General features: G+C 38.5%; 1 protein-coding gene across 1 annotated transcript in view; it reads right to left on the reverse strand.

Moving 5' to 3' along the window:
* LOC116063753 (polyserase-2-like) overlaps positions 1–16,952 on the reverse strand; it is a gene marked incomplete at its 5' end in the record, with an annotated part of 115,617 nt that overhangs the window by 96,103 nt on the left and 2,562 nt on the right. The window contains 4 exons of the mRNA XM_031318693.2: positions 9,815–10,601; positions 11,272–11,369; positions 11,533–11,786; positions 12,012–12,180. Of these exons, the coding sequence (XP_031174553.2) occupies positions 10,275–10,601; positions 11,272–11,369; positions 11,533–11,786; positions 12,012–12,180 (848 nt within the window). The remainder of the gene's footprint in view (positions 1–9,814; positions 10,602–11,271; positions 11,370–11,532; positions 11,787–12,011; positions 12,181–16,952) is intronic.

The raw sequence follows: 16,952 nt of genomic DNA on the forward strand, positions 1-16,952 counted from the left end.
TAGTTGCCAAAGGCAGGGTGCTACGTACTACAGGTCATATTATTGTCATATGTCACATTACAGTGAAACAAATATTCACCACAAATCAACAAAGGTACATTTCCTCATTCTGATTGCTGTAGTAGTTGCCAAAGGCAGGGTGCTACGTACTACAGGTCATATTTTTGTCATATGTCACATTACAGTGAAACAGTATGCAATTAAAAGATTAACATATTCACCAAAAATCAACAAAAGTACATTTCCTCATTCTGATTGCTGTAGTAGTTGCCAAAGGCAGGGTGCTACGTACTACAGGTCATATTTTTGTCATATGTCACATTACAGTGAAACAGTATGCAATTAAAAGATTAAAATATTCAACAAAAGTACATTTCCTCATTCTGATTGCTGTAGTAGTTGCCAAAGGCAGGGTGCTACGTACTACAGGTCATATTCTTGTCATATGTCACATTACAGTGAAACAGTATGCAATTAAAAGATTAAAATATTCACCAAAAATCAACAAAAGTACATTTCCTCATTCTGATTGCTGTAGTAGTTGCCAAAGGCAGGGTGCTACGTACTACAGGTCATATTTTTGTCATATGTCACATTACAGTGAAACAGTATGCAATTAAAAGATTAAAATATTCAACAAAAGTACATTTCCTCATTCTGATTGCTGTAGTAGTTGCCAAAGGCAGGGTGCTACGTACTACAGGTCATATTCTTGTCATATGTCACATTACAGTGAAACAGTATGCAATTAAAAGATTAAAATATTCACAATTCACAATTGTCTACTAATAAATTACGTTCTGTAGTAGAAGATAGAAGACTGGGAAAGAGAAAATCCGTGACGATGTAAAAGTTTTGTGGGGCAAGGTTAGAGGAAATGTCAACGTGAAAGATTCATTATTATATTATTTATTATGTTTATTTTTATTTATCTTTTCTGCCTCTTATTTATTATTACAGTATTTTTTATTTTTATTTAAGTGTTGCTGCCTATTATTTATTACTTTATTTATATCTTTATTTAAGTGTCGCTTATTATTATAAATATTATGTTATTTATATTTTTTATTTATGTTTTGTTAAGAAATACAAGTCTCTTAGCTATAGGCTATTCATGACAGATTTTGTTCTATGTTGTTTATTCTACAAAGTGAGATCATTTTGGGGTCATATTGCCCTATAGGGGTTGAATAACAAAAGTATAGTGAATAAGAAAATTAAGCTCCACAAAATGAAAGAGGAAAAAAATACTAATTAAGGGGATCTTATTCAACAAACAAGGAAATGAGGTAACCAAAACAGGAAAATGTCTATTCCATCAACTCCTTTTGATAAATGATCTGATAATGTCATCTGACCTGTAATAAGACATACTCTGGCAACTACATCCAAGAGAATAAGAACATGTATTTTTATTCATCACTGGGCTTTGTTTTTGTTTAAGAACCATGCCTACATCCACCCTTCTTTACTACTCTGTAATTAAAAAATGACTTGTTAACAATGCCTTTGGTGTGTTTTTTTATAATCATTCCCATCCTGTTACACTAAAAAATCCACCTACATTAAGTAGCAGCCTAGCAACAAGCCCATTACATCAAACAGAATGTGAAAATGTCTTTTCATTGAATTTTAAACAATTAATTCCATCCTGTTTCACTGTAATGTGACATATGACAAAAATATGACCTGTAGTACGTAGCACCCTGCCTTTGGCAACTACTACAGCAATCAGAATGAGGAAATGTACTTTTGTTGATTTTTGGTGAATATTTTAATCTTTTAATTGCATACTGTTTCACTGTAATGTGACATATGACAAAAATATGACCTGTAGTACGTAGCACCCTGCCTTTGGCAACTACTACAGCAATCAGAATGAGGAAATGTACCTTTGTTGATTTGTGGTGAATATTTGTTTCACTGTAATGTGACATATGACAAAAATATGACCTGTAGTACATAGCACCCTGCCTTTGGCAACTACTACAGCAATCAGAATGAGGAAATGTACCTTTGTTGATTTTTGGTGAATATTTTAAACTTTTAATTCCATCCTGTTTCACTATAATGTGACATATGACAAAAATATGACCTGTAGTAACTAGCAGACCACCATTGGCTACTACTACAGTAATCAGAATTACAAAAGATGATTTTTGGTGATTTCTTTCCTGAAAGAATCCCATAAGTCTATATGTCACCAGCCTGAGCACTGTAATTTGTAGACGGTCCCTAACTCAGCCAACAGCCGGAACGTAGATTGAAGTGCTGTTTTCGCTCGTAAATCGGTAGCAACGAGAAATACCATTGTCATTTTTTTTTTATACAGTGTCCTAAACTGTCCTCAACATACTACACTCGTAATGTAGTGGAATTTTATTGAAGAAACTGAATAGGGAGTAAGTCGAAAACGAATATCCGCCGAATATCAAACCTGCTGCTAACTTATACCCACTTATTGTTATTCTGTATATTGTACGAGATTAATAGTGTAAGGCAATGTTTACAGCGTAGGAGAGAAGCAACAGAGGTTTGTGTTTTTAATATATTTCTCTGAGCAGTATGAACAATGTCAATGAAACCGAAATTAGCTCTTAGTATCTCCATCGTTTACACGCAGCTGTTCTAGCTGTAGCTAGTCTGTGTTACAACTCTATGACGTGAGTTGTCTACCAGGGAAATCACGACACATATGATTACATTTATGTTTCAAGGTAGACAATCCTTTTTCATCATTGACGTGAGGAAAAGTATCCTAGACGTCGTTCTAGTGTTATGCACTTCCATGCTATAGTTAGTCAAGCAAGTAGCAACTATAAAACTTTGAATTTACACAAATAGGCAGAATTACCTTTTGAGAAGAAAGCAGGCAACTTCGGCGTCCCTTTTAAAATCCTTATGAGCTCTTTCCATCTTGGAAAAGCCACTTCAATATTAACTTTGGTCTTATTCCAGATTTCATTGTGTGGGTTTTACAAAGAAACCGTCCTTTTACGAATAGTAAAGGGTTTATGAAATGAAATAAGATTACTAACTACAACAAAGTGTGAATTTCAAATCAATAGGGTTTCGGGTTGAGATGAGATCACCAATTACAACAAAGTGTGAATTTCAACCGGTTGATATGAGATCACTAATCAAAATCTAATTACAGAAATGGTGAATTCTTCCTTTCCAAATATAGAAACAAAGACTTATAGTGACAACTATATTTTAAAATAAAAGAAAACCATGCTGTGTATTGTAAATAACATTAAGATGTATACTTAAAATATCTGTGTAAGTAGTAAAACAATACAAACCCCAAAAAATGCTTTTTAAGTTTAGAAACATTTTGAGTTCCCCCTCCTTTGCCTCACAGTGGTTTGGTCCACTGCCTGCTGTACGTTATGAATCGGATCTGCACTCGACTCACAGTCACATCGGTAGTGACAGGAATGTAGCTAGTAAGTAGGCCTAGGTGGTTCAAGGCTGTTTTATTCACATTAAACATCGGATGAAGTTGTTCTTTTCTCAAATGGAAATGATGCTGAGTAATTAATGAATTAGTCATTACAAAAAGTTTGCTATGTTAGTAATATAATGTAACGTTACCTAGCTTGTTTAATAGCTTGTTGGATAGAAATGCACCCACTACAACTAACGTTACCACGGCGATAAGCCTAACGTTATGTGTGTGAACTGATATTAGGGTTATTATCATAGACTGTATATTGAAGAGCTACAGTTGTGTTTTGTTCAATATGATGTTAAGTGGCTGATCAATAGGTTTGCTGCAAACAGTGTGGCTCATGTGGCTGTCAGGGTGAGCAGATGAGCTTTACCAGTGGCTCACTAATTTACATTATGATCAGCTAATTTAACAAGTGTACAAAAGTATTGTATTTCTTTTATATGGGGACACTTTTTCAAAATAAGTCATTATGTTTTAAGGTATTTTTGTGGCTTGATTGTAAACAACTTAAAAATATATACATGGTTTTAAAGAAGAATATTTTGGTCAATTTAGTCAGCTTTTTCATTGAATCAAGAGAACCACTGAAAAGAAGGATAATGGTAGCCTACAGTCTCCATGCTACACTAATGATAGTATTAAGGCTTTCCTCTGTGTACACATGTCCTCTACGAGTATAATTGCGGCTGTATTATTTGTGTCCCCTTCAAAAATTGCTCTTCAGAAATTTTATGTTTATTGCCCCCCCCCTACTGTTAGATCAGATTTACGCCCATGCATTATTATTAAAGAAACTAAACTGTTTAGGCATACATGTAGTCTTCATTATTTCACAATTAAAACACCATGACAGAAGACGTACACATATAAAGGTTAGTGTATGTGCAGAGGAGGAAGGCTTACATAAAGTCCTCTCCAATGTGACAAAATCAATCAGTGTAAACACAACAAGAAGACATACTGGAATAACAAGAGCAGATAAATCATTATGACACAAACAAAAAATAACCAAAAGGATAAAGAGAAATAAGGAAAATAAACAGTGAAGTCAAAAGTATAACTTGTACTTACAGGAAGAATCTAATTGTAAATCAAAGAGCAGCCCCACCCTCCACTAGACTTAACAAAAACCACAGGATTGAAATACTCCCACGCTGATTCACAGGTCTTTGAACACAACGACTAAATCAGAATCTGAATGTTCTTTATGTTCAACGATCAGCTCATATTTTACACACATCACTGATGTAAACACACTTCTAAAGAGTTCATATTTGAAGTCTTAATAAAATAAGTACATGGCTACATGTGCGCTGAACGTTTATTGGCTGCAGGAATAATTCCTCACAGACAGTGATTGAAAGGAATCTCATGACAGCTAGTTTGTTCACATTGCATCTGTCATTCAAGTCTGACCAAACCACAGGCAATCACTCCTCATGAAGCAGATAAGCTTTCAGTTTGACTCTTAATAAATAATACTTCAGGGTGTTTTTTTTATATTAAAGATAATTACTAGATTTGAAAGAAAATGTTCAGGGGCTTTAAAGGTTTGTAAACAACAGTGATGAAATATAAAGTAAAACTAAAGCTCAAACCTAAAAAAAAATGACAGACAGAACCTGACTTTCAACCCTGCACACAGAAGTTATTTCTGTTTCAGTTCCCGAAGGTGATGCAGCTGATTCACCGTTGACCTCCATCTATCAACACTGGCTTTCAGCAAACTGGTCAAACAGGTATTTTCCTCTCTAAAACAGGCTTTAGAGAGGAAATGAGCCATACCCATATTCAGGTTGTGATTGTTTGGGAACAAAAGGGAATCAGCAGAAACTGTCAACATCATAAAGGTCAAACGTCATGGTTTACTGATCTCTGGGCGTGTTTCTCAAGTGAGCGTTTTTAAAAGCCTCTTTTTCAAAGCTCTGACGAGACCCAGAAGTGTCCAAAAATAGTGAATATGTCAGGCTGAGTCACAGGGACAGGACAGGAAGCATCAAAAGACCCACTGTGACTCTTTTCATTTCTAACTGATTGATTGGACTGTACTGGGACTGGGATGTTCTTGTATCTATCATGAGGCTTTTTACGTAATCACTTTTTCACAGAGCTGCTTGCAGTGATTCCCAACCAGGTGTATTTGAGTGTAGCATAACTAACAAATATTTTTGGAAGCAGATACTCTACATGCTCAACGTAATTGTTAAGGGGATTTTAGAGGGATTGCTTTCAGTCAAAGACGTGCTTTTTTTCCAGGAACACACATGACCTTTTCAAGAGCAAACGGGATCTGCCAGTTAAACATTCACATATGCTGAGCTCAACAATCCAAGTATTAAGCCTAAATAATTGATAATAATGGTTTTAATTGTTATTCTTCTCCTGTCAGAATTCCCAGAGATGTGAGCCTTGTGACAGTTCAAGGTGTAGAAAGAGACTATGCAGGTAAGAAAGAACATGTTTCTACTAATATGTACCCAGCTCTACTCCGTTAGATGTAGTTATATATTTGGTATGTCCTGCTCCTCAGGTGTTGCCTATTTGGGAGCTTTCCATCCCTCTCCCAGCAGTGCTGATGATTACTCTGAGTCTCTACATGATCGTCCTGGGGATCGGGCTGTGGATCCGATCCTGCCTCAAGGTTGGTGCTGCAGGCATGGCCACTGCTCTCTACAGAGCAAGGAGGCCTTTCTCCTCACTACAGTTTGTAAAATGTAAAATACATCAATTATTAATTAGTATTAGCCTGACAAGCCATCAAGATGTTGGGTCTGGGAACTCACCATTGGCAGGGCTCAATCTGAGGGGCAGGATAAACGTTTGTCTTTCAAATTCTCTCTACAGGATAGCGCTACAACCAGAGCAACGAAGAAGGTAGCAGAGCTAGTTGATAGATTAAACTTTTGCCGTATCCGGTCAGCAAAACTCTGAACACATGTTCCTTTTTTAAGAATGACTTCAGTGCTGTTCTTTGTTCTTTTCTCAAAGAAAACCTTAACTCCAAGTCTTCCAGAGTCGCGGCCAAAGCTGATTCGAAAGACCGCTGTTCCCAGCAGCAGCAGCCATAAGCCCGCCCACCGACTCTACACAATGTGATTTGCCCGGCCAGAGTTTGGTTTTTCCAGCTTGCAGTGAATTATTTTCATAAAATCATACTAATTTAACCTAGAAATCTAGACCCCCTGGCTGCAAATTACATTTGTTGCCGCTAGGGTGCGTCTAGATTTCTAGGCTAAATTAGTATGATTGTATGAAAATAATTCTTAAATGTACGCAATAAGCATATCATTTGCTTTTGTGAACGGCCAAATGGTGCATTGCTTTAAATGTTGCTGCCGCAAGGAATTGTGGGACGGCATTATCTCCTTTCCTTTGGTAAAGGATGGTCGAGTGTACCCTATGTTAAAGGAGAGGAGAAAAGCAGTATTGAAGGACTTTTCCTGAGCATTTAGAGAGTTCCACCAGCTCTAATCATGGCTGCCACTTATACCTCTTTCACACCACCTACCAGGGTTGGGCTAGGGTTGTCTGATCAGGGTTCAACCCTCCTTTTGGAACTTCAAACCAAGCCAATCTACATGGGTATATCCCTGGTCATGACAATTCAGAGATCACCTGGGTCAACCCGGGAGCAATGCATAACATTTACGTTAAGTGCTAGAAATGGGCGGGGCTTTACACGTCATATTCAGTGAACAGGACAGCTATAACACACACTCCAGTCCTAGCCAGCAGAACTAATGTTTTAGTAGCTATAAGCTTACTTTCTGATTGTTTCGCAGTGATTACATTCTAAAGCACAGATAAATAACCATCAAACACTTCTCAGATGATTTTGTGTCGAATGTGCAAAATTTATGTTGTTTTTTCAAAGTGTGCGGCGAACATAGGCGGCGACCTGTGACGACTGCCCCACTGTCATTTCCAACCAATCACATAATTTGTCCCGCCCCAGCTGTTAGCGAGCCCAGGTCGTGCGCAATTTACATTGAAATCAACCTTAATCTACCCTGATCAAACCCACCTGGCGACCTGGGTCGCGAAGCCAAGTAGATCGAGGAGGGTTACCCCATTTAAACACACAGTCCACCTGGGTATAACCCTGATGGAGCCATTGGTGTGAAAAGGGTCTTAGATACTTCCCTTATTAACCTAAGCAAAAAACACCAGGGTTTCCCGCAGCACTTTGCCGTTTAGGCGGCCGCCTTAACAACACGCGCCTGCCGCCTTAACTAAGTCTTCAAAAAAAAAAAATCCGATGTGTTACTCTGTCCTGTTTGAGTGGCTGTAATGTAGCCTACAAGTCGCATCAACACAGTCTGTAGGAAACAAGATAACGGCGAGTTGTCAAGATACCATCAATCACAATGGAAAGAGCATTTGCTGGCGGTGAGTGTAACTGTCGTTTATTCACATTTAAAGGGATAAATCGCTATTTCACCGTCGCGTGCGTCATTGTTTGTGGGAGTTTGTCAACAAATGTGAGGGCAACTGGGGCATGCCCGGGCAGAGACGGGGTGAGTGGACTTACCGGAGCGTTGGCATATGGCAGGCAGAAAGCATTTATATATGTAGCCTATCTCTGTCCTGTTCTTTACATCAGTGAGGCTTTCTTCTCTTGTTTCAACAAAGTGAATACATAACGAACTGACTGGAACTATCCATCACCACCTTATGCGTGGATTCTCAACGTCCGGGCTGCTGTTGCCCGGTCTTTGAGACACAGCTGTTGTCTGTTTTTTTTTTTGTTTTTTTAATCACTACACGCGGTTCACAACACACGTGTGTTTGTTTTGGAGAAGAGTTGTCAGGTGAAGTGGAAGAGAGCGTGTCACGGAGGATAATGGGAGCAATGCGAGTAAAACTGTTATAGCACATTTTTCTTTAAATAGTTTAATGAGCTTAAAATTGCATATTGCAACTGTTATTTTGAAAAGGTGGTTATTTATTAATTATATATTATTATTTAAATGTAATATTTAGTGTAGTGTGTAGTACAAAGTCTGTAGTCTAGTTTCATCAGTAATCTCCTGAAACAGCTGGTCCCTGTTGTTTTTATCAAACAAACAGGAAGGAAAAGGGGATTATTTTCAGCGGTGGTTTAATCTACATTTGGTGCTCTAGTGAGCTTTTGTGGCAGCAGAACTGTGTATGTGTGGTAGCATCAATTCATTGTTAATTTGGGTCGTTTCATGGAATTTGGTGACTTGAATAAAATATACAATATCACCAGACTTATACTTTAATGTTAGAAAATGTTGTAATTACTACTAAAGTAGCTTTGTGCTGTTATTTTATACATTCTGGTTTTTTTTTTTTTTATTTCTTCTGAAATATTTAAAAAATGATCCATCTAATCGGTTTCTTTGGCCACTTGAGCTCAGCCTTTATCAGTCCCATAGCTACTCTCTCTCGCTCTGTGGGGTTGTGATTACCTTGAAGTTACCATGACTAGAAAACATTTAGAATAATTATAAAGAATCTTATTTTCCCTGATGCTGTCACCTGTCCTGCTCAATAGTTTAGAGGTCCTGTCACTGTGCTGTTTATTGTTTCTGATTTAGGAAGCGTTATACTTTTTAAAAGGCTTTTATCCAAAGTGACAGATAAACATTCACACACCAATGGTGCAGCATCAAGAGCAATTTGGGGGTCAGTGAAATGGGACTGCAGGGCTTGTCCAGGGATCGAGCCACAGACTTTCCCATTGGTAAACAACCACTCTACCACAGCCACAGCCTGTGCTCACAGCATAAAGGAAAATGCCACAGAATCAAGCGAACAAAATATGCTTCTGTAAGTTTCATTTCCTTGCATGTGTTAAAGCCTTCCATGACATGAAGTTAGTTTGAATCTATCTGCAAAGTAATCATGAATGCATCCTTCTTCTTCTGTCAGTTTAGGGTGACACTTTATGTCAATGACAAATAATCATTTTATGGCATGTGCATAATGTCTGGATCCTTAATGGATGGCACATAGATGTCCCAATTAACAATCTCTGTTCTAAAAATTAATTCTCAGTTAGTAAAAATAAATCTTTTGATATATTACAAAGGTTTCACACATTTTATTGTTGTAGTGATTCAAAAATAATAATTATTAATTAATAATAATAAAAACAGATGTGCAGATGTCCGTATGGTCCATGTAGCTTCAAATCCAAGAAATGCTGGAATGCTCAGCTACATATTACATAGATATTTGTTTAGTGCAACTTCAACAAGTCTTCATTTTACACCCTTCATTTTAGACTGATAGCAGTTACCCTTCAGAAACTCAGAAAGAGACACTGTCTGAGTCCTTCAAAGTCATTTAATTCATTCATTTAAAAAACAAATCTCCGCCTTACTCTACACATTACATTAACGTAAAGCTTTGACATCTTTCTACACGTTACATTAACGTAAAACTTCGACATCAGTCTCTACACGTTACATTAACGTAAAAGCCTCCACATCTGTCTCTACAGGTTACAATAATGTAAAGCCTCCACATCTGTCTCTACACGTTACATTAATGTAAAGCCTCCACATCTTTCTCTACACATTACATTAATGTAAAGCCTCCACATATGTCTCTACATGTTAAAGTACCCCACATCTGTTGGACTATTATCTTTTTTACATTGCAAGTAATCCTTATACTTCATACTGTGACCTTATCACATTACCTGGTCAGTATTTTGCACAATCAAGTCATACATTAGTATTAATGCAGCTTTGACTTAAATTGTCTCTCAGATTCAAGGTTATTTACATTCATTTGTGCTCATCACATCATGTACAGTAAATCCTTCCAAAAAAGTTGGAGGCTTCTATGAGAAAAGTTGGAGACACGTCGAGAAGACGAGGAGATGGAAAAAGAGGAAGACCAGGGAGTGAGCAGGAGTGGCACCACCGTTGGAAGCAGTAATGTTGGGGAGAGTTGCGTTGGTGCTGTTGCTGGCGCTGGTGTTGTTGGTGGAGTTTGAAGCTGGAGATAAGAACCCCACTGTACGAGCCAGGAAGGTTTCAAAGGTGCTCAGTTTGGGGAATTGCATCACTGCATCTCGTGTTTGTCTGGTGGTGTTTCCAGCTGATAACACTGCTGCCTGGAACCAAGAGTCGCCCAGCTTACACATCAACGGACCTCCAGAATCACCCTGAACAAACAGACACGCATGTTCAACATTTGTATGAAGTGGACATTCAGTCGCATCTTCCTGTGAAACTACAGAAAATAATATTTTTTTCTAGATGTGCTATTTATACAATACATTCGTATACTTTAAAGGAATGGTTTGATTTTGTGAAATGAAACTTTCTCGCTGAGAGTTAGATAAAAAGTTTGATACCTCTCTCATGTTTGTACAGTAAATTTAATGGATAACTTAACATGTGGCCAACACAGGCACATTTACAGTGATGTTGATCAATGTGCATTGTCTCTGCGGAAATAAAACTTGAGAAAAAAAAACATGAAGCTACAGCCAGGAGCCATGTTACACTTTAGTTTGTATGGGTTGAATAAAAAGGATATAACATGTTAATCAGTAAGCATTAGAGATGGTGGTAGGTGGAATTTGTTACCATTTGACAGAGCCAGGCTAGCTGGTTCCCCCTGTTTCCAGTCTTTATGCTAAGCTAAGTTAACCTACTGCTGACTGTAGCTTCATATCTACTGTACAGGCTTGAGAGCGGTATTGATCTTCTCATCAAGCTCTCAGCAAGAAAGGGAATAAGCATCCAGAAATGCCTGTTTAAGGATCAACAAACTCCTGTTTAAAACAAAGACATATAAACGTATAATAATCTCCTGCTCTCATTAATCACCTTCTCCAGTGTAAAAGTTCTGGTACAAATGCTGTCACTTGACGACCCGTTCCCGCAATTTTCCACCAATGTCTCGAACTCCTGCAGAACTTGTTCCACTGAAGTTGGGAAAAATAAGAAATTGATGCGAATTGAAACATCTGAATCAAATCCAAATGACAGGAACACAGAATAAATGGGCAACCATACTTCATTAGTGCCAAAAACAATGTACAAGGGCCTAAATGTTCAATGTAAAGAGGTGACTTGATGTAGCATTACCCCCTCCTTGCCCGGAGTTCCAGCCAGCAGCCCAGCACGTGGAGCCCAAAACGAAGGTCCGTCCGTTGTCAAGGCAGATGGGCTGGATGTAGTTGGACAGGCTGGGTTGGGTTGACAGATGGAGCACTGCTACATTTGACCCATTCAGGTTGCTCAGGGTGATATTTGTCACATTCAGTGTCACCTCAAAGGGGTTAGATCCATTCTGTTTCAACCGACCCAACACCACAGTCCATTCAGACGGTGTTGGTGAACTGTGAGAGGTAAAATGAACTAAGTAAGGACTCAAGAAAAACATCTGATTGGTTTAAAACAAGGGCTGGGCCTCTACATATGGTTTCCTAAAGGGCAGTGCCGTTATTTTTAATCCAACATTACATTGACGGATAAAAGCTAGCAATTTGGTTACCTTTTGTTCTTAAATTGCTCAAAAATTAAACAGAAAATTACGATCTGTGACATCGCTCCAGGTGTCTCACCTTGAGAAGCAGTTGGCGTTGCTCAACACGGAGTCAACGGCCACCAGAGTCCCGCCACACATATGACTTCCATTCCTCTGTAGGCTCGCCATCCATGGCCACATACCAGCCGTCGCCACCGAGCTTCCTTCCAAAATATAATTCATTGGGGCTTGGCCACAGACCACAGCTGGAGAAACAATCACAATCAGATTTATTGGAATTTGACTTAGTTAGTTTTGTCGTTGCTCTTAATGTACTTACACAGAAATAGACATACAGCTTAAAGTGGCCGTATTATGCTAATTTTCAGGTTCATAATTGTATTTTGAGGTTGTTCCAGAAATAGGTTTACATTAGAGATGCACCGATTGACCGGCTGGTGACCAGAATTGGCCGATTTTCACGTCATCAACCATGACCGGCGACCTGCCAATCAGTCTGACATATGCCGATTTTATGCCGGTCAAATTCACTCGGGTGCCGCATGATTTACATTGCGCAACATCAGCACCACACGTGATGACAAATTAAGCAAACTTGCTTAAAAAGGAACTACACACTGTTTTCAGATAACGTTACTGTTGACGTTCAAACAGGCCTGTATGTGTGTTTTGAGAAATATCTTTATACTGCAAGGCTATATTTATTTTATTTTTATTTGTTATTTATATATTATTTCATTGCCATTACCTGTTTTCCCTGTTTCCATACATACAGAAGTTTGGTTTGCTAAATATATAACATTTTTTTAGTTGGATATTTGATGTGAAAAGAAGGAAATGGTTCTTCCATAACATTGCACTTTAGATGTGTGTGAATTTCCCACACCAGGAGTAATTTATATAGTTCTATTTTATAGCGAACAATTATCTATTCAAAAAATGTTCTATGTTCTATGCAAAACGTAAAATGTTCTATTAAAGAAAAGATAGAAAATAAATATTTGTGTGTGCTGTAAAGTGGTTAGAAAAAATGAAAACGGAATCGGCTAAAATCGGTATCGGCTGGTCAAACTCAATGAAAAATCGAAAATCGGAATCGGCCTAAAAATTGTAATCGGTGCATCTCTAGTTTACATGGTTTAATTTTCAAAAAACACCATATTTTGTTCTACTGCACATTGCTGCAGCTCCTCCTTTCACACGCTGTCAGGTTTCTGTTTTAGCTACAGAGTGAGACCTCTTAAAGCCTATGTTGCAGGGTTTATTTTCTAATGAATTTGTGCAATTTGCTTGTTGGTAATAAACATTTAAACTGTTACCCAACAACATCAAATACAATGGATATCACAAAACGGAATAAAATACGAAAAAGTAGTACTATTTTACAGCGGTTTGCAATGATTCTCTTTTCCCCCACAATGCATTGCATTACGTCATGTTGGGGAGACGACAGACGAAAGCCCCGTCTCTGTTCACTGTCTATATGGGCTCGGTCTGTGCCACCAGTGTTGCAAAATATGGCTTTTGGTCTCGACCAAGTCCATGTGTCTTTATTATGTGTATAATAATATTGGAGGGAAAGTGAAACACAGCTTGGACGGGGATGCTGTTCGGCTTTTCACAAGTTTAGACAGCTAGCTACGCCGACGTTTGCTAACGTTAGCGCAACAGCGTTAGCCTAGACTGCTAGCTAGGTAAATATTACAACTGCCTTCGGAGTTTCCTATATCTGCGTCCACGTTGTCAACATAAGACATGTTGCGTTAGTTCTCCTTTTGTACCATCATTTTATTGAATGAAATGTTAAGCTTTGCTCCTACGAGATGGGTGGGTTTTTGTTAGCTACATACAAAGCTAACTGGCTATAGTTAGCCTGTATGCTAGCGGAATTAGCTAACGTTGCATAACCAGCCAGCAACTTCGGCAATCAGCAGTAGTTTCGGTAAGCTAACCACGACAGTATTGTCGTCCACAATCAACCTCTCCTGCTAAAAGCTAAAAGCAGCAGTGATGTTTGAAATAGAGACGCTTGTGGATGTGTTAGCTGTCGTGGTTAGCTCGCCGGAACTGCTGCCGAAGCTGCTGGCTGGCTACGCAACATTAGCTAATTCCGCTAGCACAGGCTAACTATAGCCAGTTAACTTTGTGTGTAACGTAGCTAACAAAAACCCACCCATCTCGTAGGAGCGAAGCTTAACATTTCATTCAATACAATTATGGTACAAAAGGAGCACTAACGCCACATGTCTTATGTTGACAACGTGGACGCAGATAGAGGAAACAACAAAGGCAGTTGTAATATTTATCTAGCCGTCTAGGCTAACGCTGTTGCGCTAACGTTAACAAAACGTCGGCGTAGCTTTAGCTAGCTGTCTAAACTTGTGAAAAGCCAAACAGCATCCCCATCCAAGTAATAAATAAACACTAGGCAAATATGTTGTTACTGGAGCTAGTAGGGTCCATCAAAACGTGAGATATCTAATCGAAAATGTGTTTACAACGTCGGGGGATTTCACAGGTGGGACTGACTGCCAAGTTAGCCCATAGCTAACATGATGCCTTCTATTTCTAGATCTAGCTAGATTACCAGTACTTATCTGAACTAACGACATGATCACTGTCACTAAATATAAAGAAAACATTGACTTTCACTCGGTGCTATTCACTGACGGTAAAAACACCTCTTCCACCTCTTCCTCATCCCAGTCAGTCACCATAGTTCTAGTACTAGACTGAGGCACGTCTCCCCAATGTGACGTCATCACCGAATTGTGTTAAAAAACCCACTAAACGACTAAAACTGGCCTTTAACACTATTTGGTGACATTTTTAACAATGATATACATATGTTGAGTGCTTTATGTACCCATTAATCAATAGTGGTGGTTAACCTGCAACATGGGCTTTAACTTCTGTAACATCTCTGTTGTCAGTTGCACATGCACAGTAGCTAGGTAAGGATTACATGAGCTAGCTCCAACTTCGGCCTGTACAAGGCGAGGGCGCACTTCCAACTTTGCGTGGAACACCTGCAGAACAGGGACATGTAAGTAATTCTATATAATTTATTTGGTAGATTAAGGTGAATTTGTGTGTGTTGTAGCAGTGTTTTGCCATTGAGAACGAGCTAGCATGCTAACGGTTAGCCCCCTAGGCAGGGGCGCCATATAGGGGGGAAAAGTTAGGACAATTCCAAGGGCCCATGACTGACAGGGGCCCCAATAAATAGGTAAAAAACTAATATAAAATTATTAAACCATCATCATTCAGTATATATATTTCAAATATAATGATACAATTAATGATCTCTTTGTTTTTACTTGTTTTTTGGCAGTAAAAGTTAAATATCCCCATTAACCAAAAAGTAAACATCCATATTGACCGACCACCCCCCTGTATCTGCATGAAATGGTTTGGTCCTGCCGTTGTGCACTCAGTGACAGTGCTTAGTTGTAGTCAGTAGATGCGCCAGAACTACAGTGACCACAATGTTACCAAGTAAGGTTAAATCAAAATCTGGTTTTCAAAAAAGGAAAGAGAGAAAAGAGAGTGAGGAAAGACAAAGGGCGTCAAACTGTAACCCAGTTTTTCACCAAGAAAAAGGGTAGCCTATAGTCTGTGAGTGGTATTAACCTGTTGGCTTAATGTCCATAGTGAAATAAGCTAGCTAGCTACAGACTAGTGTTAGCCTACATTTAATCACCATTTAATCAGTGCAGGGAAACGTTTAGCAAGATATTCATATTAAATCATTGTCCCTGCCCCTTTTAGCAGACTTAACAACAGATGAGTCAGCAGCACCCCAGTCTCCCCCTAACTGTGCCCCTCCCTGTCCCAGTCAAGAAGGTGAGCAACATTGTGTTCAATGACATGCCAGTTAGCATCATTGCAGGAGGTCTGTGGGGATTTCTCTGTCTTTCATTAATAATTATAATAATAATTAATAATAATAATTTTGTTAAGAGAATTTTCCATTTTGTCAAATTTTACAATAAAAATGCATTGAGACTGTAAAAGATGGCCTTCAGCACATTTTTTATGGTTGCTTTTAATCTTGCATCAAATAGTGAACTGCATACTAGACTTGCATGCATGTACAAATCACCAGCAGTAAATATTGTGCTAGTACTAGTATTGAACTACAAGAAGCAAGACAGTTGCAAGCCTTTAATTAGAGTTATGTAAAGCTTTTGATGGAACAGTTAGGTCCTAGAGATGTGGTGACAACAGCTGCGCAGAGGGGGCCCAATTTGATTTTTTTGTCATGGGGCCCAAAGTTCCTGGCGGCGCCCCTGCCCCTGGGCCCCTCGTCTCGGCTAGTGACGTAGAAAGCCGTGCAGATTTTGAACAGCTTGCCCGGAGACTGAAGGCAGGACACATTCAGAAACCCGTATCTCACTCAAAACAGCATGGATGTTTTTTTTTCAAAGTTTGTATGCGTGTGGAAGTACCAGAGACACAAAATAACACCCCAAATCCCAGAAAAAGTGATTTTTTCATAATATGGGCACTTTAAAACAAGGACAACAAAGCTGAACAAAGGTAAACATAAAGTGCTATGTAAAGATATAAATATAAAAGGTACAGAACCAGTCAAAAGTTTGGACACACTTTCGCTTCGGGAAAAGTGTATCCAAACTACTTAATCTGTATTTAAATTAACAAAATATATAATTTACAGGTACAGTGGATGTTTAGTGTGTTACAGAGTTATTGCACAGGGATTGTTTCTGACTGGAGGTGTGGGCCCGTCATAGTGACGATCTGTGTCTGGTTTTGTTAAACATCTTCAATAAAGAGCTGCAACAAGCAGATAAAGAATATGTAATCAGTGTTAAATTGTAACTACTTTAAGTACATTTACTCAAGTTCTGGACTTAAGTACAGATTCAAGAACCTTGTACTTTACTTGAGTATTTACATTTTCTGCTACTTTATACATGTACTCCACTACATCTAAGATGATAGTGTTCTGTTTACTCCACTACATTTATACTTTTCAGATGACAGTTTTTCA

The sequence above is a fragment of the Sander lucioperca genome, chromosome 21 (genome assembly GCF_008315115.2).
Source record: "Sander lucioperca isolate FBNREF2018 chromosome 21, SLUC_FBN_1.2, whole genome shotgun sequence".
NCBI lineage: Eukaryota > Metazoa > Chordata > Actinopteri > Perciformes > Percidae > Sander > Sander lucioperca.